This window comes from Amyelois transitella, chromosome 6 (assembly GCF_032362555.1).
Source record: "Amyelois transitella isolate CPQ chromosome 6, ilAmyTran1.1, whole genome shotgun sequence".
NCBI classification, from domain to species: domain Eukaryota; kingdom Metazoa; phylum Arthropoda; class Insecta; order Lepidoptera; family Pyralidae; genus Amyelois; species Amyelois transitella.
In genome coordinates, this window is record NC_083509.1 from 7,550,645 (window position 1) to 7,564,340 (window position 13,696).

General features: G+C 32.9%; 1 protein-coding gene across 1 annotated transcript; it reads right to left on the minus strand.

Annotated features, from left to right (window-relative positions):
• Positions 1-40: 40 nt before the first annotated feature.
• On the minus strand, positions 41-9,392 carry LOC106131132 (circadian clock-controlled protein daywake-like). Its single transcript, XM_013330125.2, has 5 exons — positions 9,242-9,392; positions 4,192-4,420; positions 2,034-2,170; positions 1,524-1,676; positions 41-293 (listed from the first exon to the last, which is right to left on the minus strand). Exons 1-5 carry the CDS (start codon positions 9,309-9,311, stop codon positions 130-132), a joined length of 753 nt encoding a protein of 250 aa, XP_013185579.1. The 5' UTR covers positions 9,312-9,392; the 3' UTR covers positions 41-129.
• Between the last annotated feature and the right edge of the window lie 4,304 nt (positions 9,393-13,696).

Genomic DNA, 13,696 nt, shown 5'->3' on the forward strand with positions numbered 1-13,696 from the left:
TGTCTGTCCCAAAAAACATTTGAAAGAAATGAATATGTCATAAATTAAAACACCGTTTTATTAATTTACGCTTATAATAAATTACTACAATAATCCTAACAACTAATCTAAATAACACTATATCACAGCCTAAGGCTCCTTGTACCCTTTCACCATTCGTTCTATGGGGACGTTTGCGAAGAATTTATTGATAGTTTTGACGCAGGTCCTGACGATCTGTTTGATGGCCGGCGGGGCGAGATCGTCCATCAACTGCCGCCAATTCTCGTTCGCGAACTGGTGGGTTGTGTCCGCTGTGAAAATAATATTCATGAACTTATAACGGGGTAAAAAGGACTCACTGACTCTGAAGTCACGCTTAAGTCACAACACACTGAAGGCTACGTTGAGCTGGATAGCTTAATGACAGAAGCATAAATAAATATATACAATACAATACAATAATACAGATAGAATTGTATTGTATTGTATTTTGTTCCACGTTGCTCCCTAGGATCAAAGACTGGTAATGTCTGATAGGTAAATTTTCGCAAGAATTAAAGTTTCTGGTTTGGCCAGTTCAGGAAGTGCAGAAGCCTTTTGTGTACTACGTCGACATATGTGGATTTGATTTGATTATTTGATAGAGTTTCTGTAAATATCACCTTATCAAATTATTATCCGAAAAGATGCAATCTACTTTGCAAAGTACATAGGTACGAAGCGCATTTCCTTGATGTTCTTTATCACGATAATTAATTATTATGTCGGTGTCGTGAGCTCGTAGTGAGAGTGAGCCTGACTTAATTTGATATAGAATTGGCGTTTAGAAGTACCTAATAAAAAATCGACTCAGGGATAGGCTTCATATATAATCGGGATACCAGTCACTATTTCAATTAATTCTATCATTAAGCCAAACAGCTGAACGTGACCTCTCGGTCTTTTGATAATTGTTGGCTCTGCCTGCTCTGGCTGACGTATATATAAGAAATAATTTTTTCTTGTCTTTGCTTGTTACCAGTTGCACCACCCGGGGCTGAATTCCACTCAAATTTACTCCACTCAAATTTACTTTATAACATAACATATTGACTATACGATAATGGAAAATCGATGAACTAGAATTAAAAATGGCGGTAGGTATTTGAAATCATATTGAACAATATACGTAGGTATGTAAAGCTTCAATAATGCTATTTATTTTGGACAAAATAACTAAACACCTACGTACTAAAACCGGTACTAAGTAATGACGGATGACTGATTTACAAAGAACGCATCAGAAATAAGTTTTCTCTGTATCATCTTTGCGTGTTCACAATTGAAACCTGGTGCTTCGGGACCTTGGAGTCCCCTTCCGACTTCCACTTTTACCGGTCAGCAGCATCTTCATTCTCTAAGGTCATTGTTACGAATAAAGTATTTAGCGACGACGTCAGGCCAGGTTTTCCTCAGCTTTATACGTATTTAATCCTCAGGACATTTAAACATCAACTTTTTATAATTGAACTCGTCAAGTAGGTACATAAATGCTGTCTTACATAATTGTTTGTTCCCATTGAACAGGTTTTTGAGATCAAAAGTGGTTTTCTCTACTGTGTAGTTGTAGGAAGGCGTGATCAGCTTAAAGTGCGTATGGTTCCTCTTGTCTTTCACGTGGCTCAGCTTGCTGTTGATTTCAACTTCGACTCCCTCTGTGAAACAATTCAAAGAACCTGGTTATATGTGGTTAGTACTCCCTCAAATAAGTGATACGTTTTGATCGCAATTATGAGGACCTGTTTGGTGAAATTTGACATAGATACTTTGACCGTCAATAAAATTCCCAAGGGAGTAAGAATATTTGTATTTGTTTGACTTAAATTTTAAACTTCAGTATGGTCATGTGCGCGTTTTTATACTGAGAGCATAATATACTAATTACTTATGTGTTGTTATGAAATTGAAGTGTTGATTTGAAATAAAAATACCTGTTTGTAATAGTAGTTTCGAATAAGTGCCTTCAAATAAAATTTAAATTCTGGTATTGCAAAGATGTCGAATAGACTTACGAGCATAAACAATTGCATCTCCCTTTCCTTGAATGGGCAAGATCAGAATGCGCCCGTCGACCTCGTATTTCGCAGTCAAACTAAGGTTTCCTTTGAAAGCCAGCTTGAAATCTTCATCCGATTCACCAATTTTTACGCTGAAAATAGTAAAAATGTTAGTAAAGTAATAACTTTCTATAGAAAATTTGTGCCCAGAATTTACTCATAATACTACGAGTATGTACAATGTAAGCTTTAAGGTCCAAATTTTATAATGTGTCTACTTTTTTATGTTGTTGACTGTGATAGACATCAGAATAATATACTGAAGTAAGACTACATACATTATACTTGTTTCTATAGTGACCGTATAATAGGTATTTAGTATACTTATACATCTAAGCTAATCTTTGTTTTTTTATTTATAACATAAATGCTACGAAGCTGCCACGGAAGCTTTTATTCTAATTTTAACACGTTTAAATAGACGAATGTCGACCTCTGGCCCTTGTCTATATGTAGATATGGACATTGTGAAGTTTGCTACCATTTCGGAAGGCCGTTACTTAAAATGCGTGTTTGTACTTCACTGAGAAGGCCACTGAAGCTATTTGTATTACGGTCAAACCATTTGTCGTAATCTTTGTAACCACTTTGTCATGGTTAGCGAATAAAAAATGATAAAGTTATGTAATTTTACATGGTATTAAGGATTTAATGGATAAATGTTTACTTATCAAATGATTACTGTTGTTCACGATTCTATGGCATGGGTCCTCCTTATTGTAGGTAAGTATTATTATAAGTGGCGACTGCGCATGAGCTGCATAGAAATATGGTTGCATTAATCGATTTTTAGATAGAAAGGCGATGAGCTTGCGCCCTGTCACTATTTGAATCGCTTTCAGTTTTTTCAAGACTGTTGGCTCTGTCTATTTCGCAAGGGAAATAGATATGACAATATGTCTGTATGTAAAGAATCTACGTAGTCCATGCCATGTCAATGCTTTTGCAATAGATATTCGAGAATTAGCATAGATCTGTACGAAATATCTAATCATCTTGTGTTTCGTATTTCAAAGCAGAATATTGGTTTACCCACATTACATCAATCATTTATTTATATTGATACAAACTATAGATGACTCACAATTAATAGGCACTGCTTCAATACGTGGTTACTAATTATTATACTCCCCAGTCACGCATGGGCAGGTTTAAGATTATTGTTGCACCTAACAGGTTTTGAGATTTTTATTGTTGTAACATTGTTTTGTGATGGCAAAATAAGAAATTTTTGAAAAGTTGTCAAATAAGTTTTAGAATTAAATTGACTGGATTAACCTGATTCGTAAACTTTTAGGTGTAGGTAGAGTGTTGAGCATAAGCTTGTTAATTGATTATGCACTGTACCCTTAATTATAGGTATCTTGATTATGGTAAAATTAGAATTCACATAGGTACCATCATATTAATATTTCTGTACTAATACTACTTACTACAAATAGGTAATTACTCAAATCTAGGTATCGGTATCAGAGCTAGCCGCCAGCATATTCTGCTAATAAGGCGATGTGTCCTTGAAAATTACTTGGTGACCAAGAGTCTAGACTGTTTGTTTCGAACAGGTAGATAAAAAATATAATCGATCTAGAATGCCCTAGGGACATCAGTAATTAACACACAATCATGGCTCGCAATTGTTCATCGCATAATAATTCATTGTACGGAAGCTCTTTACCTTTTGCGATGTGGAATTGTGGATGTTGACATCATATAGGAAGGTACCACAATACAGACGCGTCAGAACCACTTACGTTGATTTTTAAAGACCTAATGAATATAATGAAAGAAAATTTGTCATACAGCCGAATGTGGAAACGCTTACAATTGCAATGCTCTTCAAACAATTTCGTATGCATACACGTCAATGTTTGCATCACGTCCGCATTTACGGCGTAGGCAGGGATTCCACCTATTTTTATGGTCGATATCCTTTACATCTCTCGATTCGACAAATTCTTTTTATAAAACTTACCGCGTCTGTTTGCTCATACCGACAACTTAGGTATTTTCAGGGCAAAAGTGAATTGTCGTTATTTAAGATTGCGTGTAGCATCTTTCTTACCATCAGGCAAATTTGAGTCAAACGCACTCCAATAAATAATAAATATCTTACATTAAGTCTGTAAGCTGACTCTGGCTCAACCCGTGCATTGCAGCTTGCGTGAATTTCAGCGTTAATCCGTTCCCGTCGATTATAATATCATCCAATTTCACGGGGTCTATCGACGGCACGTTGAGTTCGGGGACGCCTTTTGTGAAGTGGGGTAAACTGGCTTCTATTTGTTCTTTCACACATTTCGTGAAATTTTTGTCATCCAACTGGCACGGCTTGATGTATGAAGCTGTGAAAATAAATCAGCAATAAGTATTTAAGAAAATTAATTTCCAAATGTGCTCGGTTATAAGTTCATATCATCATATATACCTATTCATACACATAATCACGTCTATACTTATCATTTGTGGGGTAGGCAGATCCAAAAGTCTTGAAAAGACTAAAAGGCCACGTCGAGCTGTAGTACGACTTAATGATGTAGGTATAACATATGCTTAAATATCAATCTTGATACTTATAATATTATCAATGTTTTATCGAAAAATCTATCAATCCACAGACTTATGAAATTATTTCGGAATTGCATGAGCAACTGATAAACGTATGGTTTTAAAAGACTGAAAATTGGCAGGAAGGATAAGGTTTGTCTGGCAGTACTAGAAGAGAAGTAGGTTTCCAAAACTTTTGCTGAATAAGTCTATCATAATTGCGAAAATAATTTACACGACAAAAGATCGTAGCTATATACCCCGGAAGTTCTTCCTGAATTTTTCGTTTTTTGTTTTCTTTGTGAACTATGCCCCGGGGCAGGGACTTCGCTCTTCCTTTGGAATTTCGGGATACAAAGTACTCTATATGTAATTCCAGGTTATATTCTACCCACGTACTTAAATATATCAAAATCCGTCCAGTATATTTGTTTTCGAATAAATAAACAAAAGTAAATACGCGTCAAATTACACAGATAGAGCATACCTTAAGGAGTTCAAGACTTGTGATAGATAAGTACCAACTCAACAATTCAACATAAAGAAAAATATCTCTAGTTCAAGCTAATCGGATAAAAAAACATCATGGTCATCATGACCTGGAGATCGAACCTAGATTCTCTTAATTTATAGACAAGAAACAATGTGCCAAATAGGCCGCCGCAACATAAATATGTACACAATATATACTTTATGAGGGTAGGCTTTTGCTTCACATTGAAATGATGGATGGTTAGAGAAATAAAAAGAATGCCTTAATAATAACGTTTTTCCACACAAGTGAATAGGCGGCATATTCACCTACTGCAGCTTACATTATCATAATCGAATAAGATTCCTCTGCAAAAGTTGCGGAGATCAGAGTTGCTTCGTGTAAAATCGTTGCTTACCCAATCCAGGATCACGATGCCCCGACCAGAGAGATCCTCATGTAACCGAGATTAATTTCAGATGGAAGAATAATAATAAAACCACAACTTTGTGATATTACTTACCACAAAGTTCATCGATCTGATCACAATTTACCTTGCATTTTTATTTTTAATCTATAAACCTGTTTTAAATACCAATGTCCGTTCATGACTTTCAGTCTCAATGCTTAATTTTTTGATAAGTACATATTCAGTGTCTGTACTTAGATACTTTATTTTATAACGTTATTCATGCCAATAACATAACAAAGATAAGCTTGGATTAAGATGTTATAGAAACGTTATGCGTTGTACCTAAGGGCATATAAATATGGGGTGCTGTTTTGCCACTGTGTTTATTGGGCTTACCCGGTCAATAAACTCTTAAAATAATGTCAGGTTGGCTGGAAGAAATCCCACTTAGGCATAAGCTCGCCTTTGCACTGTAATACTGTTTTATATTTATAATGTACATACACCTTTAGTACTTACTAATAAATATTAGACAATTTTTTGTAAGATACGTAATACCTTATTTTTTTCAGGTTTTAAGGATCTCATTTAAAATACCCTCTAACATCTTTTCCTGTAGATGTGTTAGCAGGCAGTTGACCTAAATCTTTGGCAAACCTCTTTCAAACACAGGAAATACAGATGAAAATTTTATCCTAAGAAACTACTAAGTAAATTTGTCCTTAAAAAATAATTAAAGAAGAACAATGAGGAAAAGCCAGTTTATTGCGAATCAAAGAACTAATAAGCTTCTTCAGTTTTAGCGGAGTTCTCCTGGCACAAGCATATTTTTGCTTAAAAGGAGGCTCCAGTAACTAGCACTATTATTGTAATCTCTAGATACTGAATAAACAAAATTTTTATTTATATTATTTATTTTATTATTCAGTCATCGCTGCATCGACCGCGCACAAGGGATTTTAAAATAAAACGGTGAATTAAAGGTATTTTGTTGCAGTAACAGTTTTCATACATTCATAATATCACATGTATTTTCCGGAGGGATAGGCACAAATCATCTCTCACTTTTGGAATCGTGTTCCTTTGAACTTATATACTTCTGTCGCATTATCTACACTCAAACCTTATTTACATTTGCAAGCAAGTATTTATTTCCCTTAACCTTCTCTACATGCCTAATTTTGCAAAATACATCTACTGGATGGATGGATAACTATAGTAACACGTGTTACGTCTAAGAAACACTTCCGTTTATTGTTTTCAAGTTCATATAGAATTGAGCGTAAATTATAATTACATGACTTAACATTTTTTTTAACAGCTGGGTTTAATTACTCATAATAGGAATAAAGACAAACATAATCGATTCTCAATGAATTGTTATAAAGCAGATAATGCTAGGGATTATTTCAAATGTTACTCACGTCTGTACACTGTAAACCAAGTGTTTGTTTGTCAGTTCAATTGGAACTCCGTAATAAAAACAAACTTATTAAGACATTTATAAAAAGATTCTTATTTACTATTTCTATAGTTTATATATATATAAGGTAGGTATGGCATTTAACGCCCAATGTGTAAAAACGCCCGAATGCTAAAAATCGGAGATAATGCCGCACGAGTTACGTTATACTTCATGCACACATAGAATAAACCAATAGGAACGCGCGGACGCGACGCGGCGCCGCTCAGGCCATCGGTCGCTCAGTTGTGAACCGAACTTGAAGGACGCCGGCAGTGCACGCTGTTCTTATAAAAAATACTCCGACAAATCCGTAAGTTTTAATTCATTTTCTGTAATTTACATGTCTAATTTTGTGATAAGCGTTCTATTTAGATATCTTTATTCATATTTCATTGACAATTTGATTGATTTGTTTGTAATTATGTGTGAAAATATGAGAACTAGGTACAAGGTGCTATTCGGGTAATAACGCCCCGTGACGTGAGGTTTGGGCGTCAATAGCCTGTATGGGCGCTATTATCCTAAGTGGGCGTATTTATACAAGGCGAAAATCGATGTCTTTTATTTCATAATGATTTGCTTTTAACAGATCCGGGAAATGAATCCATCTCATTCCACACGTAAAAGAAGAGGGGAGTCATGGTCTGAAGACACTATGAAAGTTGACAAAAAAGATGACGATAAAAAAAAAAACAAAGAATACCAATACCAAAGAAAATGAGAAAAAGAAAAAAGATAAGATGAAATTAAAAAACAAAGCAGAAAAACAATAAATAAATTTCCAAAAAATGTTAAGAACATTGTTAATGAAAAAGGCAATAAAAAGACAATTAATGAAAAAAAGGACGATACAGGAGAACTTTGGTACTGCAATGCATGTCATGAAAACCAAAAATTGGACATGAGACAATGTAAATTTTGCAAGAAGTGGTACCATGAGGAGTGTGTTGGCCTCACAAAACGTGACAAAGACTTCATTTGTTCAAATTGCGAATAAATAGAAAAAGTATTAAAATTTCAAAGGATTGTAAGACTGATTACTGATACTCTGAATAGTCCGTAGGATATATAAGTTGATTACTGATCTCATTTATGTTTAAGCTATAATATTAATTTACTTCATTTCAGGGCGTTAATTGACGTACTATTTTGGGGCGTCATTAGCCACCTACGGTGAATAGCGCCCAATAGGCATTTTAATAATAATCTGATTTTTTATTAAAATCCTTTAAAAATTGATCTTCTATTGTTATAGAACATGTTAAAAGTGAAATATTTTTGTTATAGATGATTAAGTAGAAATTACGAGATGTTTGAAAGTGTTATAAAATTATAATATTTTAGTATTTGTAGTTCATATAATGATAATTATGATGCTATCTAAAAAAAGATAATATAATATACTTTTAAGTTTTGTACGGCTCTAAGTCGAAATATATGTGTTTATTAAGATATTACGTAAATAAATATATGGGCGTTACTAAAAACTGTATGTTCAGTAACGCCAATGACAGGCTATTCAGAAAGTCTTTGTTTTCATAATCTTATATGACTGATAACATATATGTGTTAGTTTTTTGTATTCTTTTTTTGACAATAAAACTATTTTTCTAAACAGTTTTTTAATCCAATCATTTTATTCAATAATATATTGAATTGAAATTAAGCGGGCGTTAAATGCCTATGATACCTTATGTCTTATCAATATTTTTGAGTCAGAAAATAACTAGGTTTTCCACTAAAATTTTTCCAAAGAGTGTGCCTAAGGGAAACAAGGAAATATATTTCACGCCAAACGCGTTTACACAATCAGCTGATTGCTATTTGGTACATAACGATACATTTTTAGCCAATTAACGGTATAAAAATATTTATTTATTCTTTAGATGAGTGTCATTGCAGATACAGAATATTGTAAGAGGATTGCAGATATGATTTTGCGAATAAGTACATGTGTATGTTTTAGATCAGCATAAAATAAAGAGATAGATAAATAATAAAAAAAAACTGGATTCCAACGAGACTTGTACTTGAACTTTGATTTTCAATGTCAATCATCGATTTGGAAATTATTAGATAAGAATGCAAAATGTCACGTCTTCAGTAATGTATCAAGATAAAAAATATTTCTTGAAAATTTTTATTCTGTTGTTTCTGTTTTAAATTTTGAATATAGAACCTACCTGCAGAAAATTTTAAATTAACTATCCATATTATATAAAAATTTTATAAAAAATAATATAAAATTGAAAAAATATACAGTTACTTACGCAAAAAGTATTCTTCACATGTTGTCACACAAAACAGGCCAACCAGCACTAAACTTAATATCGGCTGCATTTTGCCGTTTTTTCTTACTTTTCAATAACTTTTTCGTTCAAGAGCCAGGCACCTACTGTAAGGTTCTTCACTGAGGCGACATATTTATGTAGCGGGCATTTTAAAGTTCTATAAACCGGTGAATATGACGCATACAACATTTTTTTTTTTTTTCAGGAAAATCTTGTTACTCTGTGTTGTCGTATTGATGACAATGTAAACAGCAATTAAGTACCTAGCAATCATTCTTTGATTTGCTATTTTATTAGTCGTGTTATAGACGTAGGTATAAATGGGTATGGGAAACCTTTGTATGAAATTAATACTCTAGGTTGATTAAATACTAATTATAATCTTACAAATAAGACTTTATGCGACTTTTGGTAGATAGTAAATCAATAAGAAAACATAGAAATGGCGACGGTACTCAGATACACTTTTGGGTACTTCTGTACAAGGTGGTTATTTCTACAAACGAACAACCTCTATTTAACTCTTTCTACGTCCACCAATGCTAGCTTCAGCCCTGCTTGGATTCCGGTCAAATTATAGGTTTTCTTTATCCGACTGTATTTTATTTCATAACAGTATAAAGTCTGATTCCTCTCTTATCTGCTTTTCATAGCTAGGATAGCTCGGAACTGTATTTTCTATGCTGTTGTAACTATTACAAAATAGTTATATGGCTTTAAAAAGTTTATTCTATTAAGGGTTCACAAGGAAAAGTTCGGTATAAATTGTTACTATAGTAGGAAAATAATGCAAGTGGAGTGAATATGCACCTACAATTTAAATGTTAGCTGTGAGTAGATGTGTAGTGTGGTTTATCTTCAGGTCTTTGGAATCAAAAGAAAGATTAAATCGGAAGGATCGGAAACCGAAAGTAGAAAGGATCACGAAGATAGTGTTTGGAAGCAAAAATATGAGATGCATTTTCCCAAAATGTAACAGGAATAGAGTAAAGGAATTTTTATATTGTTTTTATTTAAATTATTTTGTTCAAATGGAGCTCTGGGTAATGTCTAGTATATTAAGGCACTATAAAAGTAAACATTTGTCATCTTATCAATGCATGACACGTGCCAGAAGGTGTTAGGCAGATACGCATTCTTAGAAAATTAGCGGGTATAGAATTCAATTAAGTTTAAAATAAACATAGATGTAATAAACAGTCAAATATAAACAGAATAATGTTTACAACTTTTAAGATTTTATTAGAAATATTTTAGTAGAAATCAGTTAGTCTTTTATTATTACTATTTTTTTTCTAATTGTTTGTATTATATTTTCTTTACTTATATTCTGAAAATAAAGATTTGACGTACTTAAATTCAGTATGATATGTAATGAGTGCATTTGTTACATACACGACAAATCTATCTCTTTCTGTAGGTATATCTTTTATGGCCAAACTCAACTGATTTGCAGGTGTGCAAAATTATATTAAGTCGATTGTTCCTTACGAAAATTTAAACACGGCATTGACCTCGTTAGATATACCGTGCAGATGTCATCCAGTTGTTAGTTAGATACTATTCATCGTAAATTAGTGTAACTGTGTATAGCGTGGGATAAAAGTTTTAAAAGTCATTGTTAAAACATTTATTTGAAAACCATATTTAGTATTGTCTCAAAATATTTTCACGAATTCATTCCAAGGTTTATTTATCTTTATTATTATGTTCACAAGTAAAATATGTAAGCATAGACGCGGTTTTTTTTTTAAATTTAGCGTTACTACGTGTTTGAAATTCATGAAACAAACTTAGGGGTGTAAATATGAACCACGCAAAGATAAAATGAAATAAATAAGAAAACTTTAAGCGTAGGCTTAATTCAATTAAAGGCGAGAAAAGGTGAAACGAAAGTAATGTGTACGTGATTCTGTTTAAGGTATTGAAGAGCTCTGATCTCTATAGGTTAAGGCTCTGAGATTTTTATCGTTATTGACATTTTACAAGTTACTACAATTTCTGCTTTCCGTACATTATCAACGGTTTTGGCACATCCATATCATTAAATTTATGAATCTTTTTCTTTTTTATCACAGAATTCCAAAATAGCAGAAAAAAGTATCCATCACGTTTGGCCGTTTGCGATAAATGCAAAAATTACTAAGATGTTCATGAGGAAAGTTTAGGTAATAAATATTTGGTGTCCATCTAGCCATGCAAAGGTTGGAAAGCTTTCCCTTTTAACTGCAATAAAATAAAATCATTAAGTACATAGTAAAAACGATTCTATTAATATAACAATTTTTAATGAGGATTTAAACTGATATCAGACTGATTTCAAGGGCAATGTGCTTTGTCAAAAAACTCGTATTTCCAAGCACCAGATTATGATCAAAGGTAAAAAAACGATAAACCCGTTTATTATTAAATAAACATTCGATGTATGTAAATATTAGAATAGTTAACATAGGAATTTGGTTAAGGAAGGTAAATATCTGATTTAAATAAATAATTCTTAAACTGTAAATTTTTTGAGCATGCTGTTTCTATTGGTCTGAGTCGAGGAATCTTCCTGTAGATGTCATCGAAGTAAGTTCTTTAATAATACTCTTGTTTACAAGGCATCGTTTAAAACTAACTCTGAATGGTTGAGCTTTGAAGCTGTCGTGTGAGATCGTAAACACGCTATGATGAAAAGGAGAAGACAAGGAAGAAGCAAAGAGGCTGACAGAGCTCTAACTGAAATCATCAACTAGGAATCATCATTCTATTTATACTAATATTATAAAGCTGAAGAGTTTGTATGTTTGTTTGAACGCGCTAATCTCAGGAGCTACTAGTTAGAATTGAAAATTCCTTTTTGCGTTGAATAGAATATTTATCGAGGAAGGTAATAGGCGATATAACATCACGCTGCAACTATAAGGAGCAAAGAAATAATGGAAAATTTAAAAAAAAAGGGGGAAAATTATTCATCCTTGAGGATTCAATAATGCCCAAAATAATTATTCCACGCGGATGAAGTTGCGGGCACAGCTAGTTTTCTATAAGAGGCCTCCTGGCAATAAATTTTTTGCCGAGAGTCAAACAATTTTGTTCAGACTCCTATCACAGAATTAGTTAAAGTACGTCCTGTTATAAGTCACTTTAGTTTTTATTTATTTATGGATTGATAGGGATCATTGTTATTTGCTATAAGGAATAGCTTTTATTACCTGTTGGATGAACGCCAATCTGGCCACTTAAAACTTACTCAGGTAAGTATTTGCTACCGGCATGAACATCGCATATTACCTACAAACTTAATAATATTGATTAAACTAAATGTGAAAGTTGTTCAAAAACATAAGTCTGTTTCTAAGTACTATTAGTGTTTTTTGTATACTATTTTAAGAAATCTAGGGATACAAATCCGTGATGCGGGAAATTGTAACCCGACAGGCGGGCGCCGAGAAAATCGATAATCGCGCATAGGTTCAAATCAGCTGTTCAGTTGTTTCAATAGCTTACAATTTATAATACTGGCAAGTATAGAAAAAAAAATTCTTTGGCCAGATTTAGATCGTTTCTCATTAAAAAAATTAAAAAAGAAATATTAAAAAAATGTAAAACAATGCGCGATTACCTGATTGATTGAAGCATTAAAATTTCATCAGATGAACAATTACACAATTAAATAACCCTTTGCTCGCTATAATACTATTTTTTATGATAAGGATGTAGGTCTTAGGCGATGGATTAGCGACCTATCTCAATTTTCTCTGTTATATAAAGACGTACAGTTGAATGTGGCCTTTCTAAGATGAAAAAATGCCTTGTCTACCCTGATAAAGCCGTGATTATATGTACATATATATATGATGAGGATAAAATTTTAGTTTTATAAACAATCAGCTTATAATCATAATTATAAAAACAAATATTGAATTATTCAAAGTATGACCTTCAAAGTAGTAAGAATTCTTACATTAATGATAGGAACATTGAGGTAGGCTCCATAGTCCATACATCTACCACGGACATCTATTTTTTTAACGGCACTGTAATTATAAATATATTTAAACTCGGAAGCTTTCATCACAGCTATAAAAAGACAGTATCTACTTAAATATATTTTTGACATACCCCGATCCGGAAAGACATCAGAGACTTCCTTGATTCATACATTTTGAATTTTTATAAATACATTGAGATGACCTTAAGATATAATACGGCCAGTTACCTTTTGTGACTGTCGATAACAACGCTTATTTAATTTGTAATCTTCTCGTGTTTCATTTGTTTAACTCTCGTCATCATCCAGAAATGTTCTGGATTGCTTGGAAGTTTACCAAAAGTAAGATAGTTGAACAAATAAGATAGAAATACAAATATTCAGGTCACTGACAGTTTCTTTTTTATTTCATAATTCTCTTATTGAACGAACTTGTTGTGGGATCCTAGATCTTTTGT

What these genes read in the sequence shown, in the direction of transcription:
- LOC106131132 (XM_013330125.2), bottom strand. Translation starts at nt 9,311, where the DNA reads ATGCAGCCGATATTAAGTTTAGTGCTGGTTGGCCTGTTTTGTGTGACA. An exon ending in AGATGCAATTGTTTATGCTC is followed by an intron (nt 1,677 to 2,033) that starts GTAAGTCTATTC and finishes ATTGTTTCACAG; the next exon opens with AGGGAGTCGAAGTTGAAATC. An exon ending in CAATGGGAACAAACAATTAT is followed by an intron (nt 294 to 1,523) that starts GTAAGACAGCAT and finishes TTATTTTCACAG; the next exon opens with CGGACACAACCCACCAGTTC.